The following is an 18,887-nucleotide window of genomic DNA, read 5'->3' on the forward strand; positions in this document are numbered from 1 at the left end:
TCCCAGTAAAATCTCATCTTGAGTGTTGTTTGGCTTCTTTGTTTGTTTGGGTTTTTGTTTGTTTTAAAAATAATTTTAAGAGCTCTGCTCCTAAAACCCTTTTGCACCTGGCGTTTCAACTACGTGTTGGTAAACTGAAAACTCTTGTTCACTTAGTTCCTTTCATGGTGACTTCTCAGCCGTTCTAATTTCGGGCTACTTATCATCATCTCAGTCCATCAAGAGCACATGTGTTTTCTTTCATTTTTCCATAACCTTCCACCGTCCATCAACTGTCCACTGCTCGTTGTAGGTAACGAAGCCCTCCCCTCCTACTCAGCTGCTTCTCTATTCTGTTGCAGCGCAATCACTGATGCCAGATCCCACAAGACACTCCTCAGCTTTCTTAAAAACTCTCATTCTCCGCCGTGTACATGCCATTTCCCCTTCAGTATGAGCCTGCAGACCCACGGCATCATTCCAGACTGTGGGATCTATCTCTCATCGACGTTAAAAATTGCTCAGTAAAACTGGGCAGCAGCAGCAGGAACTAAACACTCGTGCTTTTTGTTACAAGTGTGAAACCTGCCACTACACGGTTGAGAGATGTCACCGTGCTAGCTGTCGGCGATCCCGCGCCGCTCCTGACCTCACCCCCGTACCGCACCCAGCAGCGCGCGCGGCTCCCGCGGCGCAGCTCCGCCCTCCGTCCCACGCCGCTTTCCCAGCCGCCTTGCGGGGCGGAGCCGTCCTCAGCCGGCCGGGGCGGGACCGCGGGCCCGGGCGGGAGGGGGAAGGGGCGGGGGCGGGGCGGCCCCGCCTCCCGGGCTGCGCTTCCCCGGGCGGCCGGGGAACGGCGCTGTGTCCCCGCGGCGCAGGCCCCGCCCGAGCTTCCCCTTCCCGCGGCCGCGGCCCCGCGCCCGCCGCCGGCGGCAGCGAGCGAGCTGAGCTGGGCCGAGGAGGTAACGGCCGGCGGGGTCTGGCGGCGGGGCCGGGGAGGAGCTTCGCCCTCCCCCCGCTCCCCATAGGGCGCGGAGCTGTTCGCCGCGGTCTCCCGGGGGCGGGAAGCGGGCGGCCCCCGCGACGCGTCCCGTGTGGCGGCGGGCCCGGGGGGCCCGTCCGCGGCGTCACTGCAGAGGAGTTGCCTGCGGGTGGGAGGGGAGGCGGCGGGGCGGGGGCGGCGCAGCTTGACCGCCTGCCCGCCGCCGGGCCGTGGGCGCGGGTCGTTGCTGGCGAGGAGCGGCCGGCGCAGTGTAGTCGCGGGCGGGCCCCTCCGCCGCCGGGCCGGGGCCGCCGCTCGGGCCTGCTCTCCCCGGGCCTCCCTGTGGCCTCGGCGCTCCCCGCCGCTGTGGCGAACGCCGCGGTGCCGGCGGCCGGCCCCCTCCGCCTGCGGCGCCTCCTCGGCCGTCACCGAATTGCCGCCCGGCCTTCTACAGAAATCCTGACTCCCGCCCTGCCCGCGGCTGTGGCCGCTGAAGGAAGGGTCGGGACTAGCGAGTCGGTGGAACGGCTTCGGCCGCCTGCCCCGCAGCAAGCAGTGCGGAGTGCTCTTGAACTTCATCTCGCGAAGAATAGAGCCTGCGAGATAAATTCACCCCGTTCAAAATGAAATCAAAAGATTCTTAAGTACTCTCAGGGCTTGTTCGTTCTTAACAGTCAAGAACCGCTGAAACGTGTTGGTTGGTTGTGATCTCCGTAGCATAGTATCCCTCTGTGCTTTGGACAGGATTTGTTGATCAAGTACCCATAAGGTCACTGAGGCTTTGGAGGAGCCTGGCTTCAAATGCAAGAAAAAAAGTACATATTTACGATTACTTTTCTTAACTCCTGTACTGAAAGACTGAGGACACTGTGACTGTCGATACACTTAAATACTGTTTTATACAGTGCCTTGACAAAGTTTAATCTGCGTCTTAGTCTTGCAGGAGAACCTTACAGTGAAAACTTGAGAATAACTCCTATAGAACGTGAGCAAAAGAACTCCAAAAGGAGTAAAAGTTTTAGATAACCTGTCTCTAGTTGTGATTTGAGAGGCAGAGGCTGAAATACAAACGGAGAAAATTAGAGAAAGGCAGAAAAAGTAAAGTATGGTATACGTTTGTAAGGTTGAAAGTTTTAAGCCTCATTCTTCCCGGCACAGTCACCCTTGACTGAGACGGGGCTTGCTTGTGTCACATAGTTGCAGCACGGGTTTGCAGTTAGGGTTCCTATAGACTGTGTGATAATTCAACAGCATCAAAGCACATCTAAAAGTTCTGTCTTTTATTTTTCAATACACTTTTTCTTCCCTTGCTGTCTCTTTGTTTTTTGTTTTGTTTTAGCCATGGAGTTGCCCCCTGTTTCTTGTTGCCTTGTTTACACTTAAAAAAACCAAACAACTCTTCCTCTGTTGCATTAACATTAATGCATTTCATCTGGGGAACCCACTGATCTAGAGGGATTATAACAATGTTACACTGGGGGCTTTGAGGGGTGGTTTAGGTCTGACGTGTTGTGCAGTCTCTTGTCTTTCACTCCTAAATGTTACTGATCTGTAATCTATGGTAAGTGGCTGACAGTCAAATTATTATTTTAGGAATGTTTATAGAGCTAAATTCACATGCAGAAGAACTCCATTAAAATAATAATCCTTGAATTTTAAGAAGTTGCTGCCTTAGTTTTTCTCACAGAGGCTCTGCTACTATAAAAATGCCAGTAGGGCATTAATTAGCTGTCAGTTTTACTGCCTGTCAGAATTGAGTAAGGCTGAGTTTTGAATAGTCTCTGGAAGCATAGTGTGCGCAAGTTGCAGCTCTAGGACTGCTGGAATTCTCTTTCCTCTGTGATTTGTAGTGGGGAGTTGAAATAAAATCTTAAGCAGTAGTACTAATGTCAGGTGTGGAATTGCAGAAGCACCAACATTACCACGTTTCATCCTTGTTTCAGCCTGCATCATCGCTTCAGAGGCTGGGCATAGGTCACAGTAACACAGCTGGGCTGTGTGGAGTTTGTGCTGGGGACAGTCCAGATAGCCCATGAGCTCTGCATCCTGGAGGGTCTCCCCTCAAAGCCAGATTTGCCATGGGAATCCCTTTCTTCAGCATACTTTAGAGGGCTGTCAGCTCTATGGGAGAAGGACATAGGAGGGAAGCTGTAAAAGGGTCAAGTATCTCTAAACTCCTGTAGAGGTGGAAAGACATTTTGCAGATACTGTTTTCTGAAGAAAACCCCACAAACTCGAAAACAAAACCCCAAGCAACAACCTTCTCCACCTAAACAAGGAGAAATAAACTGGTTGTGTTTTTTTTTTTCTAGTTTGTCATGCTGCATATCTGCAGTCTTCATAACACTAGGGCCACGTGCACTTTTTTGCCAAAATCCAAGCACATAGCAAAAGGAAGGTGACTACAAAAGTAGTTCCTTTCAAGCAGACCTAGTGGTGGAGAACACACTGGTGGCTTTCCTCCTCCCACATTACTGCTTTAATCATGTACATCCAGCAGATTTGCCTGTCCAGTTCTGGGAGCTTTGTGGAAGAGCTCCAGCAGGAGCAGCTTTGTGGCTTGAAAGGAAACTGCATGATTTGGAGCTTCACAGCTTCTGTCACCTGTCAAACACTAGGTGACTGCCACTGCTGGTTGACTTCTCCTCATGACATGGCTTGTGCAGAAGAGCTTTTGAGTCCTTCCTAGCAAACAGGGCTCTGGTCTTCCTGCAGGTTGTGTTTGCTTCATAAGCATCATCTACTTCAGATGAGTTCATGCTAGTTTTGTACTCATGAACTGTGTGTGTAGTTGGATGAAGTTTTTGTTTTGTAATCAGAGAGATACTTATTTTTTGCAGCAGCTTCAAAAGAATCTGTCTGACCTGGGCCAGACTTAAAAATCACAAAAGTGGAAGAAAATCCTAGCAGAACAGATTGCGTAAAGCAAGTCAGTCAGGAATGAGACCTATTTGTCAGTGTCTTGGACTTTGACAGAACTTGATATGATAAAGGAGGACCTCTGTTAAAACTATTGAACAAGACCTTGGAACAACCAGTGGGAATAACACAGAGTGGAAGAAGGAAAGAGTAGAAAAGATCCTTGAGGTGTTTCCAGAAGCACTGTCTTTAGCTGAGTATAGATTTTCACATTCAGTAACGAAGTGGGCTGTTCCCTTGCTGACTGCTGGCAGAAATGGAAGAATGCAAAAGGCTCCCAAACAATCTCCTTTGCTACTCCTACACTTACTGGGAAAAATCTGGTGGAAGGCATTTCCTGGGCTTTCCTTTTCCTTTTCCTTTTCCGTTTCCTTTTCCTTTTCCTTTTCCTTTTCCTTTTCCTTTTCCTTTTCCTTTTCCTTTTCCTTTTCCTTTTCCTCTCCTTCTGGTTTTTAGAAGGAGGACCCAAACATCGTCCAAAAAAGAAAAGCTTCTTGTTTTATAAATGCTAGAAAGTAAAATGAATTGGTGTTGGTTTGATTTCATTGTCTGCTTCTCCTCTTGTGCTTGTATTTAAATACTTAATTGTTTTCCTGCATTCAGGAAACCTTAAAGTGCAGATGAACAAATTTGGAAGTAACCTTTTTTGAAAGGTTGTTTTTTAAAATCTTTGAATGGCTTTTCAACTTTTCCTAGTATAGTTTTTCTGAAGCCACTTTGTTGAGGTGAATAACTTTCTATGTCTGCAGTGTCCTTTGTTTTGTAAATTTGGATTCTCATTATCAAGTTCTTGCTTAAGTGAAGTGCTTTGTGTGTTTTGATAGCAGTTTTTAGTTCTTTGGAGCAGTGGAATGAGGTTGGATGTAAAATATGAGGTGGCTATCTAGATTTCTTGGGAAGAGTATTTAGGCCATCAGCTGGTCATGGTAGAGGAGTGTGACAGAATAATTGTTCCAAATTCTTTACCTGATTTAGGTGTGTATGTTCAGTTTGGTTTTGGTGGTTTTTAATGTGTTTGGGTTGTTGTTGTTGTTTATTCTTTATTTTATTTTGTTTGGTGGTCTTATTGCTGTTTGGGTTGTTTTTTAAGTATGCTTGGAAGCACAAGACTTGTGGGGAGTAAGCTCTAGGCTAATATATACACTGGAATTAAGTCAGACTTTGAGTAGACCTAACATCTTTAGTATGCACACAGTGGATTAGGAGTTGGCAGACACTTTGATGAACTGAAGTGCAGTTCTTTAGCATCAATAGAACTTTACAAGTAAGCTGTGTATGTAACATAATCTTATTTTGATGTGCCAGGTTTTATTTGCCTAAATTCCCACATGATGGAATGAATCTAGTCTTCACCAGCATGGATATGTAGACCTTTTCAAGATGGTTAAGAACTGTGGTGAAGAACCAAGTGGAATGACAAGTGAGGAAACTTACATTTTTTTCTAGCTAATTTTTCTGCTATGTTATTTCTTTACCTGATGTAAGTCACCTTTTTTAGATAAGAAATCATCTAAAAATTGAAATCAGGTAGATGTTCTTATCCTTAGGAAAAGGATAATTGAAGTTGAGCTCAGCTTGACATATTGGGTACTTAGTTAAGATATTAGCTGTGCTTAATCTACTCAAATCTATTAAGTGTATTGCTCAGTGTTAAAACTGCTTAAAGTGAGCAAAATACAAATTTTAATTTGTGCTGTGATTATTCCTTTGTCAGGAGGAAGCAGCCACTTCTGCTGACATCTGATTTGTATGTTAGAAAGTATGGTTTCCTGACAGAAGAGTGCGTTGTATTTTTTAACAGCACTTCTGTATTAAATGTGCCATCAGTGGTGGTTTTGGAAAGATGAGAAGGGACCCACTGTGGGGCAACTCAGTGGAGCTAAAGATGTAAGTTCTGTGCCTTTGCTATTTTATATGTGTTACAAACAGATTTTTTTTCCAATCCCAGCATGTAAGTATATATGTGCATGTGTTTATTTGGTTTCTTCTTTAAAAGCCAGAAGGTTTGCATGGACATTGTATGATAAATATTTGATATAGTTTGAAATTAAGAAATTTTTCAAAAACCCCAAAAGCAAACCAAACTAAAAAGCTGTCAACACCAGCACCCAGCCAAAACCAAACCAACCACTTTTATAAAAATGGAGTTAACTACCTGAAAGTATTCAGTGAAATTTAAAAATATATACAAATTGGGCTGCTTTGTTCATATTGTTTGACTCTTGCATTGTGTCAAGCCTGGAGACTTCCTCTGTCCTTAAAAAATTAAGAGAAGTAATACTGATAAATTATTTGCCATTTGAACTTGGTCACAGTTAAACCAGAAGGGTCTTATGCTGCTTAATGCTTTTAGTAAACATTCAGTAGTGGTTAGCATACTTCTGTGGTCTGTTTGCTTAAAAATAAGGCCATGTCATAACTTTGAAAAACTGTATTTACTGCTCATGGTTTCCTAATGCAATCGCTTGGATATAAAGAGTTTTTTGAATACTTTTGGTATCAACTGTAACTCAATTAAAAAGCAGTTTAGTATTTTCCTTCCTCTGTTCTGTGTGTTCTGCCTGCTCTTGAATACTACCTGTTTACTTCTTTTCTATAACTTGCAATCAGAGCATGTTTTTCAGCAGCATGTCCTTACAGGATTGATAATTTTAAGAGAGCTGGATTCAAACACTGACAACACTTGAATTGTTCTGCCTAAAGACTATTGCTGCACAGTAATGTCAAGGTACATGAATAACTTTCTCCCTTGCAGGATCTTTCCTTTGTCACTGAATCTCTTTTATTGTGGAACAAGCACATTTTTTAGCACTGTCAACGTTATTTAAGTTGGGACAACCTTTTCTACTGGCTAGAGGATGAATCAATTAGATACAGAAGTTTGAAAAACAAGATCTGCTGTAACTGTTTTTTTGATTGTTGAATACTTCTTCATGACAGTAAAGAACGATGTAAGGTTGGCTAATCAAAGAGGTGAACCAAAAAAGTGTGATGAAAAAAACGGCTGTAAATGTCCCAGCTCAGTCTGGCCAACTAGCATTTTTTCATTATGGTTTCTCCTTTATTTTTGGAAGGCTGCTTCTTCCTTTTCCTGTGTATTGTTTTCCTTCTCATGCATTTCAGATTTCCTTGACCTTGTTATTGTTTCAGACATCCATCTGGTTTGTCTGGGTAAAGTCCATGTACACATGATAGAAACACCTGGCATCATAGAGTTGTCTGTTTTGCATTTGTAAATTTCTATGACTTGAGAACATAACAGTCAGCATTCTGCTAAATGTTCAATCTCTTGGTTGTTGGAAGAGATTGATAGAGGATAATGGAGAAGTGATGTTTGAAACTGGCACTAATCTAGCATTGTCATTTGTGTGCTAGTGATCCAGGGAGGGAAGGACTAAGTGAAAATGGAAATGCTGCCATTGATTTATCTGCACACGTTGAATTGAGCACCACTGGCAAAATACCTCTTGTATATAAAAACAGATATTTTATAGTCTACTCAGTAATTGTTATTGGTAAATAGTGACTCTTTGCTGTAATTAACTTCAGATTTCTGAGCCTTACTAAGGTTTGCTAGTCTTCTGAATAATTACTTGTGAAAAAATAAAAATTAGTTTATTATGGTCATCACAAGAACTCAACAGAGCTTTGATACTGATACAAAGAAAAAAAGGGAGACCATGCCAATACTCCATGCTTGTATTTCAGTTAATAAGAGCTTTCCTTTTCTATACAAGATTAATGCAGTAATTGCAGTTATTATAGATGCTGTAATGTTTTAGCTAGATGCGTTCAAAGGCTTCATGGCATAAGTGTCGGGAGGTGGTCAGAAGCCTCTTCCTGCTTTATGGTTTATACAGTTTTAAAATACTTTCAACAATTAAAAAAAACCAAGAAAAACCAAACAAAAAAACAACAAACCAAACCAAAAAAAAGAACTCCACACAGGCTGAGACACTTCTGGATGTCACTTGGTTCAACCCAGCAATCAAATCAAGCTGGAATGCCTGAAGCATGTTACCCAAGACCTGAAACAGCCTGGTTCAAGCAGGGCTGATCTGTCAGGTTTTAAGAATATGTAGGGTTGCAGACTCCACAACCTCTCTGCCAGTGTTTGAACACTGAAGAACTTCAGTTTATTCTTAAAATGACATGGGTGGGGGAAGTCATGAGAGACTTTTGAAAGATTTGGTAACATCTGTTACATCTTCCAGTACTTTTATAAGAGGAGTAGTTTCTGAATGTTAACAGAATGTACATTTTCCATAATGTTAACTGGTCCTCAGTAGCAGAGGAATATTTGTGAACTGGCCGCCTGGCAGTGTAAACTTTATTTTTCTGAGTTTCTCTTTTAAGCTACATTTTATTTGTTCTCTCTTCCAGACGCAGATTCAGTGTCTAGTTAACTGGAAAATAAGGCTGCTCTAACTGTCAGCCATTTGAAAACAAGAAAGGCAGACATACAGAAAATGCTTTCCTGTATGCTTATGTATTTTTTTTGATCTTTTAGCTATTTAAATAGAAGACATGGAAATGTGATCGTGTATATTATATATTATTAAAATTTTTCTGGTTTTTTGTTTTTGTTTTTGTTTTGTTTTGGTTTTGTTTTTTTTTTTTTTTTTTAAATTTTATTCCAGGTCTGCAATTTCTATTTGGTCTACCCAGTTAGGAGAGCGTTTTATGTGATTTTTAAGCTTGGTGCTGTCAGCCCCATGTGAACAAACCAGAAGAAGAAGCACGCTGGGTTTTAGAAAGCAAAATGCCACGGAAGAGGAAAACTGGTGGGAGTCCTTCTCAGAAGAATGGCAATTATGACAGAACTGCTGTTGCTGTATCCCAGGGGGACCCAAGCCACTTAGTGGCACAAGCAATGCATTATGTCAATAAGGAAGAGCTCTTCAACAGCATGTCAGAGATGTTTTCTGACCTAGATCCTAGTGTGGTTTATATGGTTCTGTCTGAATGTGATTTTAAAGGTAAATAATATTCAGCTCACATTACAGTTTTGTTTCACATGCAGATAGCTCTTAACTAGTGCAACTCCAGGAAAGTTGGTGTGGGTGTTGCAATCATATTAATGAGTTTAACTTTTAATAAGTAGGTGAGTAATACTATTTTGAAATTTTACAATCATGTAAGATTCTTCAAGTTTAACAATGTTTCTGTGTGGCTGGTAAATGGAGTAGTGTGCTTCGTAAAAGGAGGTACTGTTTAGAGTGGATTGTTCTGTGACTCAGAGCAGGCACTGGTGGAGTTGTGAGGAGAATCTGGTTTTTCCAATTAGTTTCTGTGCCATATCTGCAAGATGCCTAAGCTGTTTCTGCAGGAGGGATATTTTATGTTCTAGATCACAATTTTTTGATTGTATGCCATATGTGATCCTGGCAGCATTTGCTTTTCCTTAAATACCTGAACTGAGCTTTTATTTATTTTGCATGTCATCTTGTCGTACCCACTGAGGATTAGTTTCTGCAGGATCAATTCTTTTTGCAGTGTTTAGTTCTCTGCAGCCTTGCTGGAACTAAAGTAAGGAGCTAGTTTTTTTCCCTGCCTTCTGCTGACCTACATACCCAACTCTCCTGGCAGGCTACTTTCATATTTATGCCCAGTCCCTCCCATTCTTTTGTGGTTTTGAAATTCCTCTATATGCAAGGTCATTTGGTTATGATAAAAGTACTGCATCAGGTGCTGGATAGCAATGTCTGAGGAGTTACTTGTCAGGGGAATAAGCCATATATGGAGCATTTTAATCAATTTGTATTCACATGATCAGATGTGATTAACTTAGATTATTGTAAGAATGTGTGCAAAGAAAGCAGATTTTGGCATTTTTTTATACGTATAAAAGCTAGGTAACCATTAAAAGGACTGTTTTATTACCTAAATTGTACAGATTTTTTAACTTAAGAACAACTGTGAGAGTGCTGTTACAGTTGTTGTTCATTTTAAAATTGAATTTGGTGGAATTACTGATTCATGCTTCAAACTCTTAATAATATTCACCTTTAAGATAATAACAGTTTTATCTAAAGCTTATTGGAGAATGCAGTAAACATGTAGAGTTCATAGCCTTGTACTGTTAACAGTAGTTTAAAAGTGGAAAGTTTAGCATATTTGCGTGCTAATAAGTTGTTTTCATACAGTAGAGAAGCTGGAAGGATGACAAAGATTTTGTTTAATGAGTGCAGACAGAATTGTACTTAAATAAGCTTGAAGTTTTTGCTACAGTGTCTTTCAGGAAAACAGAAGCTTAGCTTTAGGACTCAGATGATGTTTGTGCCTGCTTTTCATTTTGTTCATGTTGATCACTGGCACCCTCTACTCCATATAGTGGCTTTACAAAGAATTAATGCAGATACTGGATTTTTCAGGCTATATTAGATAGGACATTTTAAAATGGACTATAGTGGACACGCTTTGCATACTTTGATCTCTTTCATATTTTGTAGACTTTTTAGTTCATCTTACACTATTTCAGCTATATGAGATAGATTAGAAATAAGTATCCATTTAAACATCCAGCTCTGGTATTTTTTTCCAATTAAAATTAATAATTTTTAGACAGTATTTCCTTAGTAATTTTAAAGTTTATTAGGTTGTTACTTTTCAATATGTCTGTATTGAGTTCTTCCTTTATTTCTAATGAGAAATGGATCAAGGGAGTTTTAGAAGCCATGTTTAAAGCTGAATTGGTGAACTGTCTTTTGGTTGTTTCTTTAGTTGTAATAAATACTTCTTCAAGTAAAAAAATTGCATGCCTATCAGCTTGGGTTTCTTTAGTTGACCATGCTTTATTCTATTTATCTTACCCTACAGTAGAAAACGCTATGGATCATCTTCTAGAGCTGTCCACCCATGCCAGAGGAGCAGCATCTTCAAAAACCTTGGCTTTTGATTTAGCAGCATCATCATTACCTCTTGTTAATCAGCAAAGAGCTATGATAAATGAAAGAATGGGGGAAGGTACTGCAGCACATAGTTATTCTGGAGCAGCAGTAGAAAAAATCCTGTCGCCTGGAGTGCAGCTGACTGGAGAACTGGATTCCTTACTAGAAACTGCCTTTCAGAGTTACAGCTTGAGTGAGAAATTGCCTGATTCTGCAGATGACCAAATAGCACATGAGCACCCTGTGGAACACAATGGTTTTACCAAATTTCCCAGGTGGGAAGAATCTGATTCGGTTTGCAATGTCTTACTTTTTCCACAGCAGGCAGAGACAAATAATGAGGTTTTGGAAAACTTCTGCGGTTCCCAGCCACCAGTGAGTCAGCTGAACATCCAGACAAGCTCACCATCTGCATCAGACAGTTTTGCACAGATGCTGGAAGATTCTGATTTGTTGGAAATACATTTTCAACGTGATGTGGCTTCAGAGGTATATAAACTATCAAATGGAGAAATACTGTGTGAAAGTTCTGATCAGACACAAGATACTGTTTTGGATCAAAGTAGTGTGACTGCTGCTTCTTGTGAGTTCTTCCAAAGACCTGTGGAACATGGAGTAGCTGTTACTGAAGATCCTAAATCAAGGTGCCTGGAACAACACGAAGATGCAGTGACTGCCTTTAATAGCCAGCAGAACGCTTCTCTTCCAGAGGCGTGTATCTCTAATGAAACATCCGGTTTCAAAATACAAACACCTGCAGATACTCAGCAAATTCAGCAGGGTTATAACTTAAATTTTTCTACACCATCAGGTCAGTCTCAACAACAATGGAATCTCATGGCTCCCGTGTTTTATCCATCCAGTGGAAGTCACAGCTTTGTAATTCCTGTGGCTGCCAGTCCAGGACAATGGAGACACGTTTCTGACTGTAGAACTTCGGAAAAAGGACTTTTTCTTTCCTCCCCAGTGGTTTCAAATGCCTGGGATGGCAACCCTTCTCTGAAGGTATGGGGGAATCAAGATAAAAACTCAAAATTGAACCTCTCGCAAGCACAGCAACCACGTGTTTGTCACATGATGAGAAAAAAGATGCAACTTATAGGTCAAGTACTTGTTCTTCTCAGAGGTGTTCCAGGATCAGGAAAATCATATTTGGCAAGGTAGAACATTTATATTGTGAGCTTCTAAAAAAAATTGCTTAATCGTGTACAGGATTTGGCACAGGCAGAGACAATTTTCTGACACTTGTAAATAGTTGTGCATGAATTAAACCCTAATTGCCAGCTACACAGTACATGCAGTGTCATGGATAATAATAATAAGTGCTGAGAGCAGAGTTGCTTGCAGGTTCTTTCCTAGTGGAAACTGAAATAGGAATGATGAGCTTTAACTTCAATCACTGAACAGAGGAGTTTGTCAGCAGAGCATCATTGCTGTAGTGTTTGTTCTGCTGTGTTCTTTCAGTTCCAGCTTATTTGAAGTGTTTTCTTCCAATAACACTGATGGAAATATGCCAGCTCTTCACAGGCAGAAATTCCCCTTTCACTGTGCAACTTTTTTTTGATAAGTAGTGTATCTGAAGCTTCTTGGGGGGAATTTTTGATTTCTTTTCTTACTCTCTAAAAGCCTAGATTGAACTTAGAGTCGTTTTGGCTGACATCTGAAACATTTGATGCGATTAATACAGGATATTTGTCAGTGTGAAAGTATCTCACTACATGTTGATGGAAAAATACCTCCCTTGTTGTTTTGAAATGAGAGACTTGTAGGGAGACTGTATCAGCTCTCTCCCCTAGATAATCCTCAACCTTTGGAAAAAATAAAGGGGGGAAGTTATTATAGATTGTATTTGCTTGGAGGTTGATTTCTTTCTTTCTCCTCTTACCTACATTTGCTGCTTCCATTCCAAATAATTTTGGTTTTGTGCAAGAGACTAAAAAAAAGTATGTATGGTACTAGACATTGGAGCCTGGGAGAAGAAGGGGGAAAAAGCCTGTTTATTTCTTGATCTTTCACAGGAATTTGCTTGAGGATAACCCAAGTGGAATCATTCTTAGTACTGATGATTACTTTTACAAACATGGACAATACCATTATGATCCTGATTGCTTAGGGGAAGCACATGACTGGAACAGGAAACGAGGTGAGATATAAATAAAGGATTAGCTGTCTCATTTACAGTTCAGTGCTTCTGTGCTGTTTAAAAATCTGCCTGGCTTGTTACATGACAAGCATTTATCCTATCATAGAAGTATTTTTTAATATGTACGGAAAAAGAATATGAGCACAAAATCGGAAGTCATCTGTTCATTGTGTGTTTCACAATTAGAAATGCCAGTGTCTTTGTCAAGAGTATGTTTTGTCCTCAGATTTTATCATGGTATGTATTTTGAGTAGTGTCCCATTTCCAGAGTGGTTACTTACACCATCTCTCAGAAATACTTTGTCTGAGATGATCCATAATATGCTTATGCAGTAAGTAATGAGGATACAAATAATACACATCTTCCTGCTCTTTGTTATCTTTTTTCCTCTTGTACGTGAAATTGTCAAAATTAAACATTATAAGAGTGAGACAGAATAAATTATTTTTTCCCATTTTCATAATTGAGTGGGGGTTTTTTGACAGTGACCTTGTGCTAAACTCACCATAGAACAAATATTTTTAAGCTTTTACTTACTAAATTTGAACCATGATCCCCTTTCTGCTGTCAAATCTCTACCAATGGAGAAACAAATTAATGAATGTGGGATTCAACAAGAACTGTGATTGTTTAGACACACTGTAACATGGCTACAGAAACATGGTGCTGTGTCTCAAATTTAGTCGTTCTATACATTTCATTACTGTGTATTTAAATTACAATAATTCTTTCGGTTTTTCATATTTTATACAGTTTACAGAGTGGACTAATCTTAAGACTGTTATAAAGCCAAGAATTTTGTATGCAACAAAGAAGTCCACTTTAAGGTGATCATGTAGTTTTTTAGTTTAATTTACTGATTTATTAGTCATCTTGGTGCATTTTACATTTGCATTTTCATTTCTTGATTATCATAGATACGTTAATTCAAAAGCTGATGCCATATCTCAGTAGCTTTACACGTGAGGGGTTGGATTTCTGAAATAGAGGGCCTTGAAACAGATCAAGCTATGGCAAGAGTTCTTCACACAGTGGTTAATCATTATGGATTATCTATGTAAAAATATAACAAATTTAGAGAATGAGTATTAATATTATGTTCTCCCTATTGTAATGAAATTAACTGTTTTGTACATGTGTATTTTTCAGCCAAAGAAGCGTTTGAAAGGAGAATCTCTCCTATAATAATTGACAACACAAACATACAAGCATGGGAGATGAAGCCTTATGTTGCTTTGGTTAGTATTACAATTTGACCAATGTGAAAAGAGGTTATTGACTAGCATGGCAACAACATATGTTTTAAAATGGGAGTGTCTTTCTCAGTCTAGCTGCTATTCCACAAGGAAATCTGGAGCACAAAAAAAAAAGTGTTGCATGGATCATATTGCCCAGTGTCGTGTTGTGTTGTGTGACTCAGTGTCTCAGTGTCCTGTGGTATATGAGCATTAACCTGGCCTAGTTACCACAAGCCAAAGCCAAGTGCTTTTTTCGTGGGGCTAAATGCAAATGTTGTTGAAGAAACTGAATTTTGTTCCTCTTTTACGTGATCAGTAAAATTAGAAGCTACTTTAAAAATGTAATCAGCACTAATGAATGAGTGTTGTGTGATGCCCTGTAAAACTTGAAAACTCAGTTTCATCCTAAATATGACGTAGAGGCAGATACCAGTTGGAGGCTAGATTTACCAAAAATTGCTAGCTTGCTTGAAGTTACTTAATTTACTTAATACTTTTTGTTGAAGTGATTCCACCTTTTCACTTAATTGTTTCCAAATGGGCATTAGCACTTTTAGAGTCTAGAGCATATTTTGCTGTTGATCATTGACTGTATTGGTTGGTAGTTAGAACAGCATTATTTTATAAAATTGTTTCTGATTAACTGAAATAATATATTCCAAAAAAGGATTATAATGTAGATCTGGGATTTCTTCTTGCATGTTACAGAAACGCAGCAGAGAGTGTAGTACATATAGTTGACAGCTTTTGAGCAGATACCCTACATATGCTGTATGTGCTAATGGATTAATGAACAGTGAGACTTTAACACAGATAATTTTTGTTAATAAAATGTTTATTATCCTTGCCTTCATTAACAACTGTCAGATTAGCAGTTCTTTTGTAAGTAATGTCTTTCATTTTGCTGTATACTGAAATCAAGATCCAACAAGAGTTCTTCCAGAAGTGCAGTGTTTGGTGCAGTGATAAGAATTTTTTCTGAAAACAGGAGTGGGGAGAAACAGCCCAGTTCTTGCAGTGTTTCTCCTGATTAGAGTTTAGGTTTCTTTGCCATCATGATGAGGCTGAATTATATAGGAACCATTTACTTGCAACTTGGTCAAGTTGCCCATGTGGCAGGAAGGCTGTCCACAATAGCTGGGCTAATGTAACTGAATTGCTTGTTTTGGAGCTGGTTCACATCAGGTCAGCGTCAGCTCTGAAAGTAAGCTGTGCGTTTTCCTCTGTCTTGGAGAGGCTTTGTAGACATGAGCATGCTGTATCTGGAAAGAGGAGATGTTCTCCAGTATTGTCTCAGAGAAGACACATCACGGCATACATTTAGAGATATCACAGAATCACAGAATGTGCAGGTTGGAAGAGACCTTCAAGATCATCGAGTCCAACCCAGCCCTAACACCTCAACTAGATCATAGCATCAAGTGCCACATCCAGTCTTTTTTTAAACACGTCCAGGGATGGTGACTCCACCACCTTCCCAGGCAGACTATTCCAGTATTTAATCACTCTTTCCATGAAAAACTTCTTCTTAATATCCAATCTGTATTTCCCTTGACACAGCCTGAGACTGTGTCCTCTCCTTCTGTCAGTTGCTGCCTGGAGAAAGAGACCAACCCCCAGCTGTCTACAACCACCCTTCGGGAAGTTATAGAGAGTGATAAGGTCACCTCTGAGTCTCCTTTTCTCCAGGCTAAACAACCCCAGCTCCCTCAGTCGTTCTTCATATGGCTTGTTTTCCAAACCCTTCACAAGCCAGGATGCTGTTGGCCTTCTTGGCCACCTGGACACACTGTTGGCTCATGTTCAGCTGGCTGCTGACCAGAACCCCCAGGTCCCTTTCCTCCTGGGCACTGTCCAGCCACACCATCCCCACCCTATAATGCTGCAGGGGGTTATTGCGGCCAAAGTGCAGGACTCGGCACTCAGACTTATTAAAGTTCATCTTATTGGACTCTGCTCATCCATCCAACTGTTCCAGGTCTCTCTGCAGTGCCCTCCTCCCTTCCAACAGATCGACACATGCTCCCAGCTTAGTGTCGTCTGCAAATTTACTGATAAAAGATTCAATACCCTCATCCATGTCATCAGTGAAAATACTGAACAGAACTGACCCCAGCACAGACCCCTGAGGAACACCACAGGTGACTGGCTGCTAGCTGGATGCAGCACCATTGACCACCACTCTCTGAGCCCGGCCATCCACCCAGTAAAAGGTGCTCCTGTCCAAGCCCCGGGCTGCCGGCTTTTCCAGGAGTGTGCTGTGGGAGGTGGTGTCAAAAGCCTTGCTGAAGTCCAAATAAACAACATCCACAGCCCTTCCTGCATCCACCAGGAGGGTCACCTGGTCATAAAAGGCGACCAGGTTGGTCAAACACAACCTACCCTTCCTAAACCCATGCTGGCTGGGCCTGAGACCCTGGCCATCCTGTAGGTGCTGCATGATGGCACTCAGTATAAACTGCTCTATTATCTTGCCAGGTACTGAGGTCAGGCTGACCTCACATATATATATATATATAAAACACATATATATATGTGTGTTTTTAAACATCTCAGTTTATATAAATCGAAGTGCAACACTGAACAAAAGTGTTATTCTAAATGTTTAATAGGTATCAAAACCACAAAAAAACAGCTTTGAAGAAGCAAGCTATGCATATAGTGCGCTTTGTCAGAGAAATAAGAAATGGGTGATGTGGCTTGTTCTCTTTTCTATCTCTTTTATTCAGGCTCAGCAGTTCAAATACAAAGTAATGTTCCGAGAACCAGACACTTGGTGGAAGTTTAAACCAAAAGAACTTGAAAGGTAAGAATTTAAAGGACAATAACATACTAGACAGTATAAGCTATGATTTTGAAAAAGGTATCACTTAGTGCAATGGCTAGTGAAGTAGCAAGGTATCTGTCAAAATTTTTGTGATAAAAGGTAGCTTTTAAATTGTATTTTGTGAACTTTTGTATGTACGTATGTATTACAAGATCTTTCGTCACTTCAGTTACATGCAAAAGGTACTGTTAGCAATAGACACTGTGATGTTTTCATTATTAGAGTTCTTTGCATGTAAGGTATAGTGACTGTTTCTTTGGGTTACTGAGGGTGCAAAAATGATGTCAGGTTGGGGGTGTTTTTGCATCCTGGTCTGTTGCTTTAGTTGAAGTGTTTCTGCTGTCATTGAATTTAGGGCAGTCAGCACCTCGTGGCCTAAGAGGGACAAACCTCTGTGCACTGCCATTGTTGTTTGCCTCTTCTTTAGCAGGACTTAGGGCTGAAATCGACAAGACATAAATCCTATGGAAATAAATAATAAAACATAAGAAAACATAATGAGAAAATTGGCTAGATGCCAGGTTCAAATGTTATGATCACTGTCCAAAGTGAAGGCTTATGTCCCTGGGGAAGGGGGGGGGGGAATTGCAGCTCTTTAATGTCCTTTTTATGACTTGGATGCGGGGCAGAGTGCACTCTTAGCAAATTTGCAGGTGGTACAGAACTGAGCAAGAGTAGTTTATTCAGCCTTAAGCAGAGATCATTGAAGAAGAATCATATTTTTGTTTTCAGCTACCTTTTGGAAGGTTATAGAGAAGACTAAAAAGAATTGTGCAGGGATAGGACAAACCAAATGTCATCAAGTTGGAACTTTTGATTACATGAAAGAAAAAAGCCCAACATTTACTTTAAAGGTGGTTAGGTACTGAAAAGAGTTTGCCCAGAGTGTTTGTAGACTTTCAGTCATTTCAGATATTCAAAATCAGACAAAAAGCTCTCGGCAACCTGATGTAGTTGTACTTCTTCCTTCAGTAGGAGGCTGAAGTATGGGACTTCCAGAGGTCCCTTTTAATAGAAGTTATTTTGTGATTTTATAATATCTGTAGTCATCTGAACTTGCATGTTTAGCTTAAGATTGGTTGTTTTTAAGTGAGCTAAAGTAGATTATTTTCCTTCTTAAAATAAAAGTTAAGCCTTTTCTGCTGTATTTTCAAATTTTCTTTTACTATGCTTGGCAAGATTCACTTGTTCTAGATGGAACAGCAGCAGAACAGAGTGCTAGTCAGTGCTTAACAGAGTTAGTGAAAATTTCTGGCCAAAGGGTGTCTGGAATAATAGGTGAATAGGTTTTCTTCAAGGCTCAACGAGTTCTGAGTTAAGCAAAACCAAAGAAAGACGACTGAATTCAGAAGTCTTCTGCACCCAGTTTGATATCCTGCATTGCTGTCAGGATCTGATATAGTGTGTTTTCTGCAACTTATTGTAAGAAGATGCATTATTAGTACAGTTTTAGATTTTAGTATTATGCAAAACATCCAACTGCAGTACAGGGAGACCAGGTGGGGTGGAGAAGTGGAGCAGCCATTTGTCTGATGTGTCCTGTTTGCAATGCCCAGGTGCACTGATACAGAAAAATTGCTGTTCCGCAGCTTTTCATCTGGCTCCTGAAATTTTTGGTTAGTCTTGATGTAAATTTATTCTCTTTTGTCATTGTAATAACACAAATTTGAAATGTCTTTTTTTTTTTTTTGGTTTGGTTGTTTTCAATTCATAGGAGAAACATTCATGGTGTATCTAAAGAAAAGATCAAAAGAATGTTGGAACGGTATGAACGCTGCCTTACTGTTAGATCTATATTGGATTCTTCAGTTCCAGACAAATCAGAAATTGCTGGTTGGAGTGAAGATCCTTGTCAGGAGGAGAGCCAGAGGTTAGATTCTTCCACTAGCTTTGTAGCATCAAATAAAA

The 18,887-nt window shown here is 40.5% G+C and overlaps 1 protein-coding gene across 2 annotated transcripts in view; it reads left to right on the top strand.

Annotated features, from left to right (window-relative positions):
* Positions 1-866: 866 nt before the first annotated feature.
* Positions 867-18,887, top strand: part of N4BP2 (NEDD4 binding protein 2) — a 37,673-nt gene continuing 19,652 nt past the window's right edge. Inside the window, exons 1-10 of one of the 2 annotated variants that reach the window (XM_066185640.1) lie at positions 867-941; positions 5,186-5,300; positions 5,595-5,767; positions 6,521-6,608; positions 8,521-8,859; positions 10,700-11,930; positions 12,789-12,913; positions 14,064-14,152; positions 16,882-16,958; positions 18,694-18,849. In XM_066185640.1, the coding sequence (XP_066041737.1) occupies positions 8,643-8,859; positions 10,700-11,930; positions 12,789-12,913; positions 14,064-14,152; positions 16,882-16,958; positions 18,694-18,849 (1,895 nt within the window). In that variant the 5' untranslated portion in view covers positions 867-941; positions 5,186-5,300; positions 5,595-5,767; positions 6,521-6,608; positions 8,521-8,642. The remainder of the gene's footprint in view (positions 942-5,185; positions 5,301-5,594; positions 5,768-6,520; positions 6,609-8,520; positions 8,860-10,699; positions 11,931-12,788; positions 12,914-14,063; positions 14,153-16,881; positions 16,959-18,693; positions 18,850-18,887) is intronic. The other variant, XM_066185639.1, reaches the window with a different exon arrangement.

This window comes from Chamaea fasciata, unplaced genomic scaffold, assembly GCF_029207755.1.
Source record: "Chamaea fasciata isolate MVZ Bird 193981 ecotype frontalis unplaced genomic scaffold, bChaFas1.0.hap1 SCAF_6, whole genome shotgun sequence".
NCBI lineage: Eukaryota > Metazoa > Chordata > Aves > Passeriformes > Sylviidae > Chamaea > Chamaea fasciata.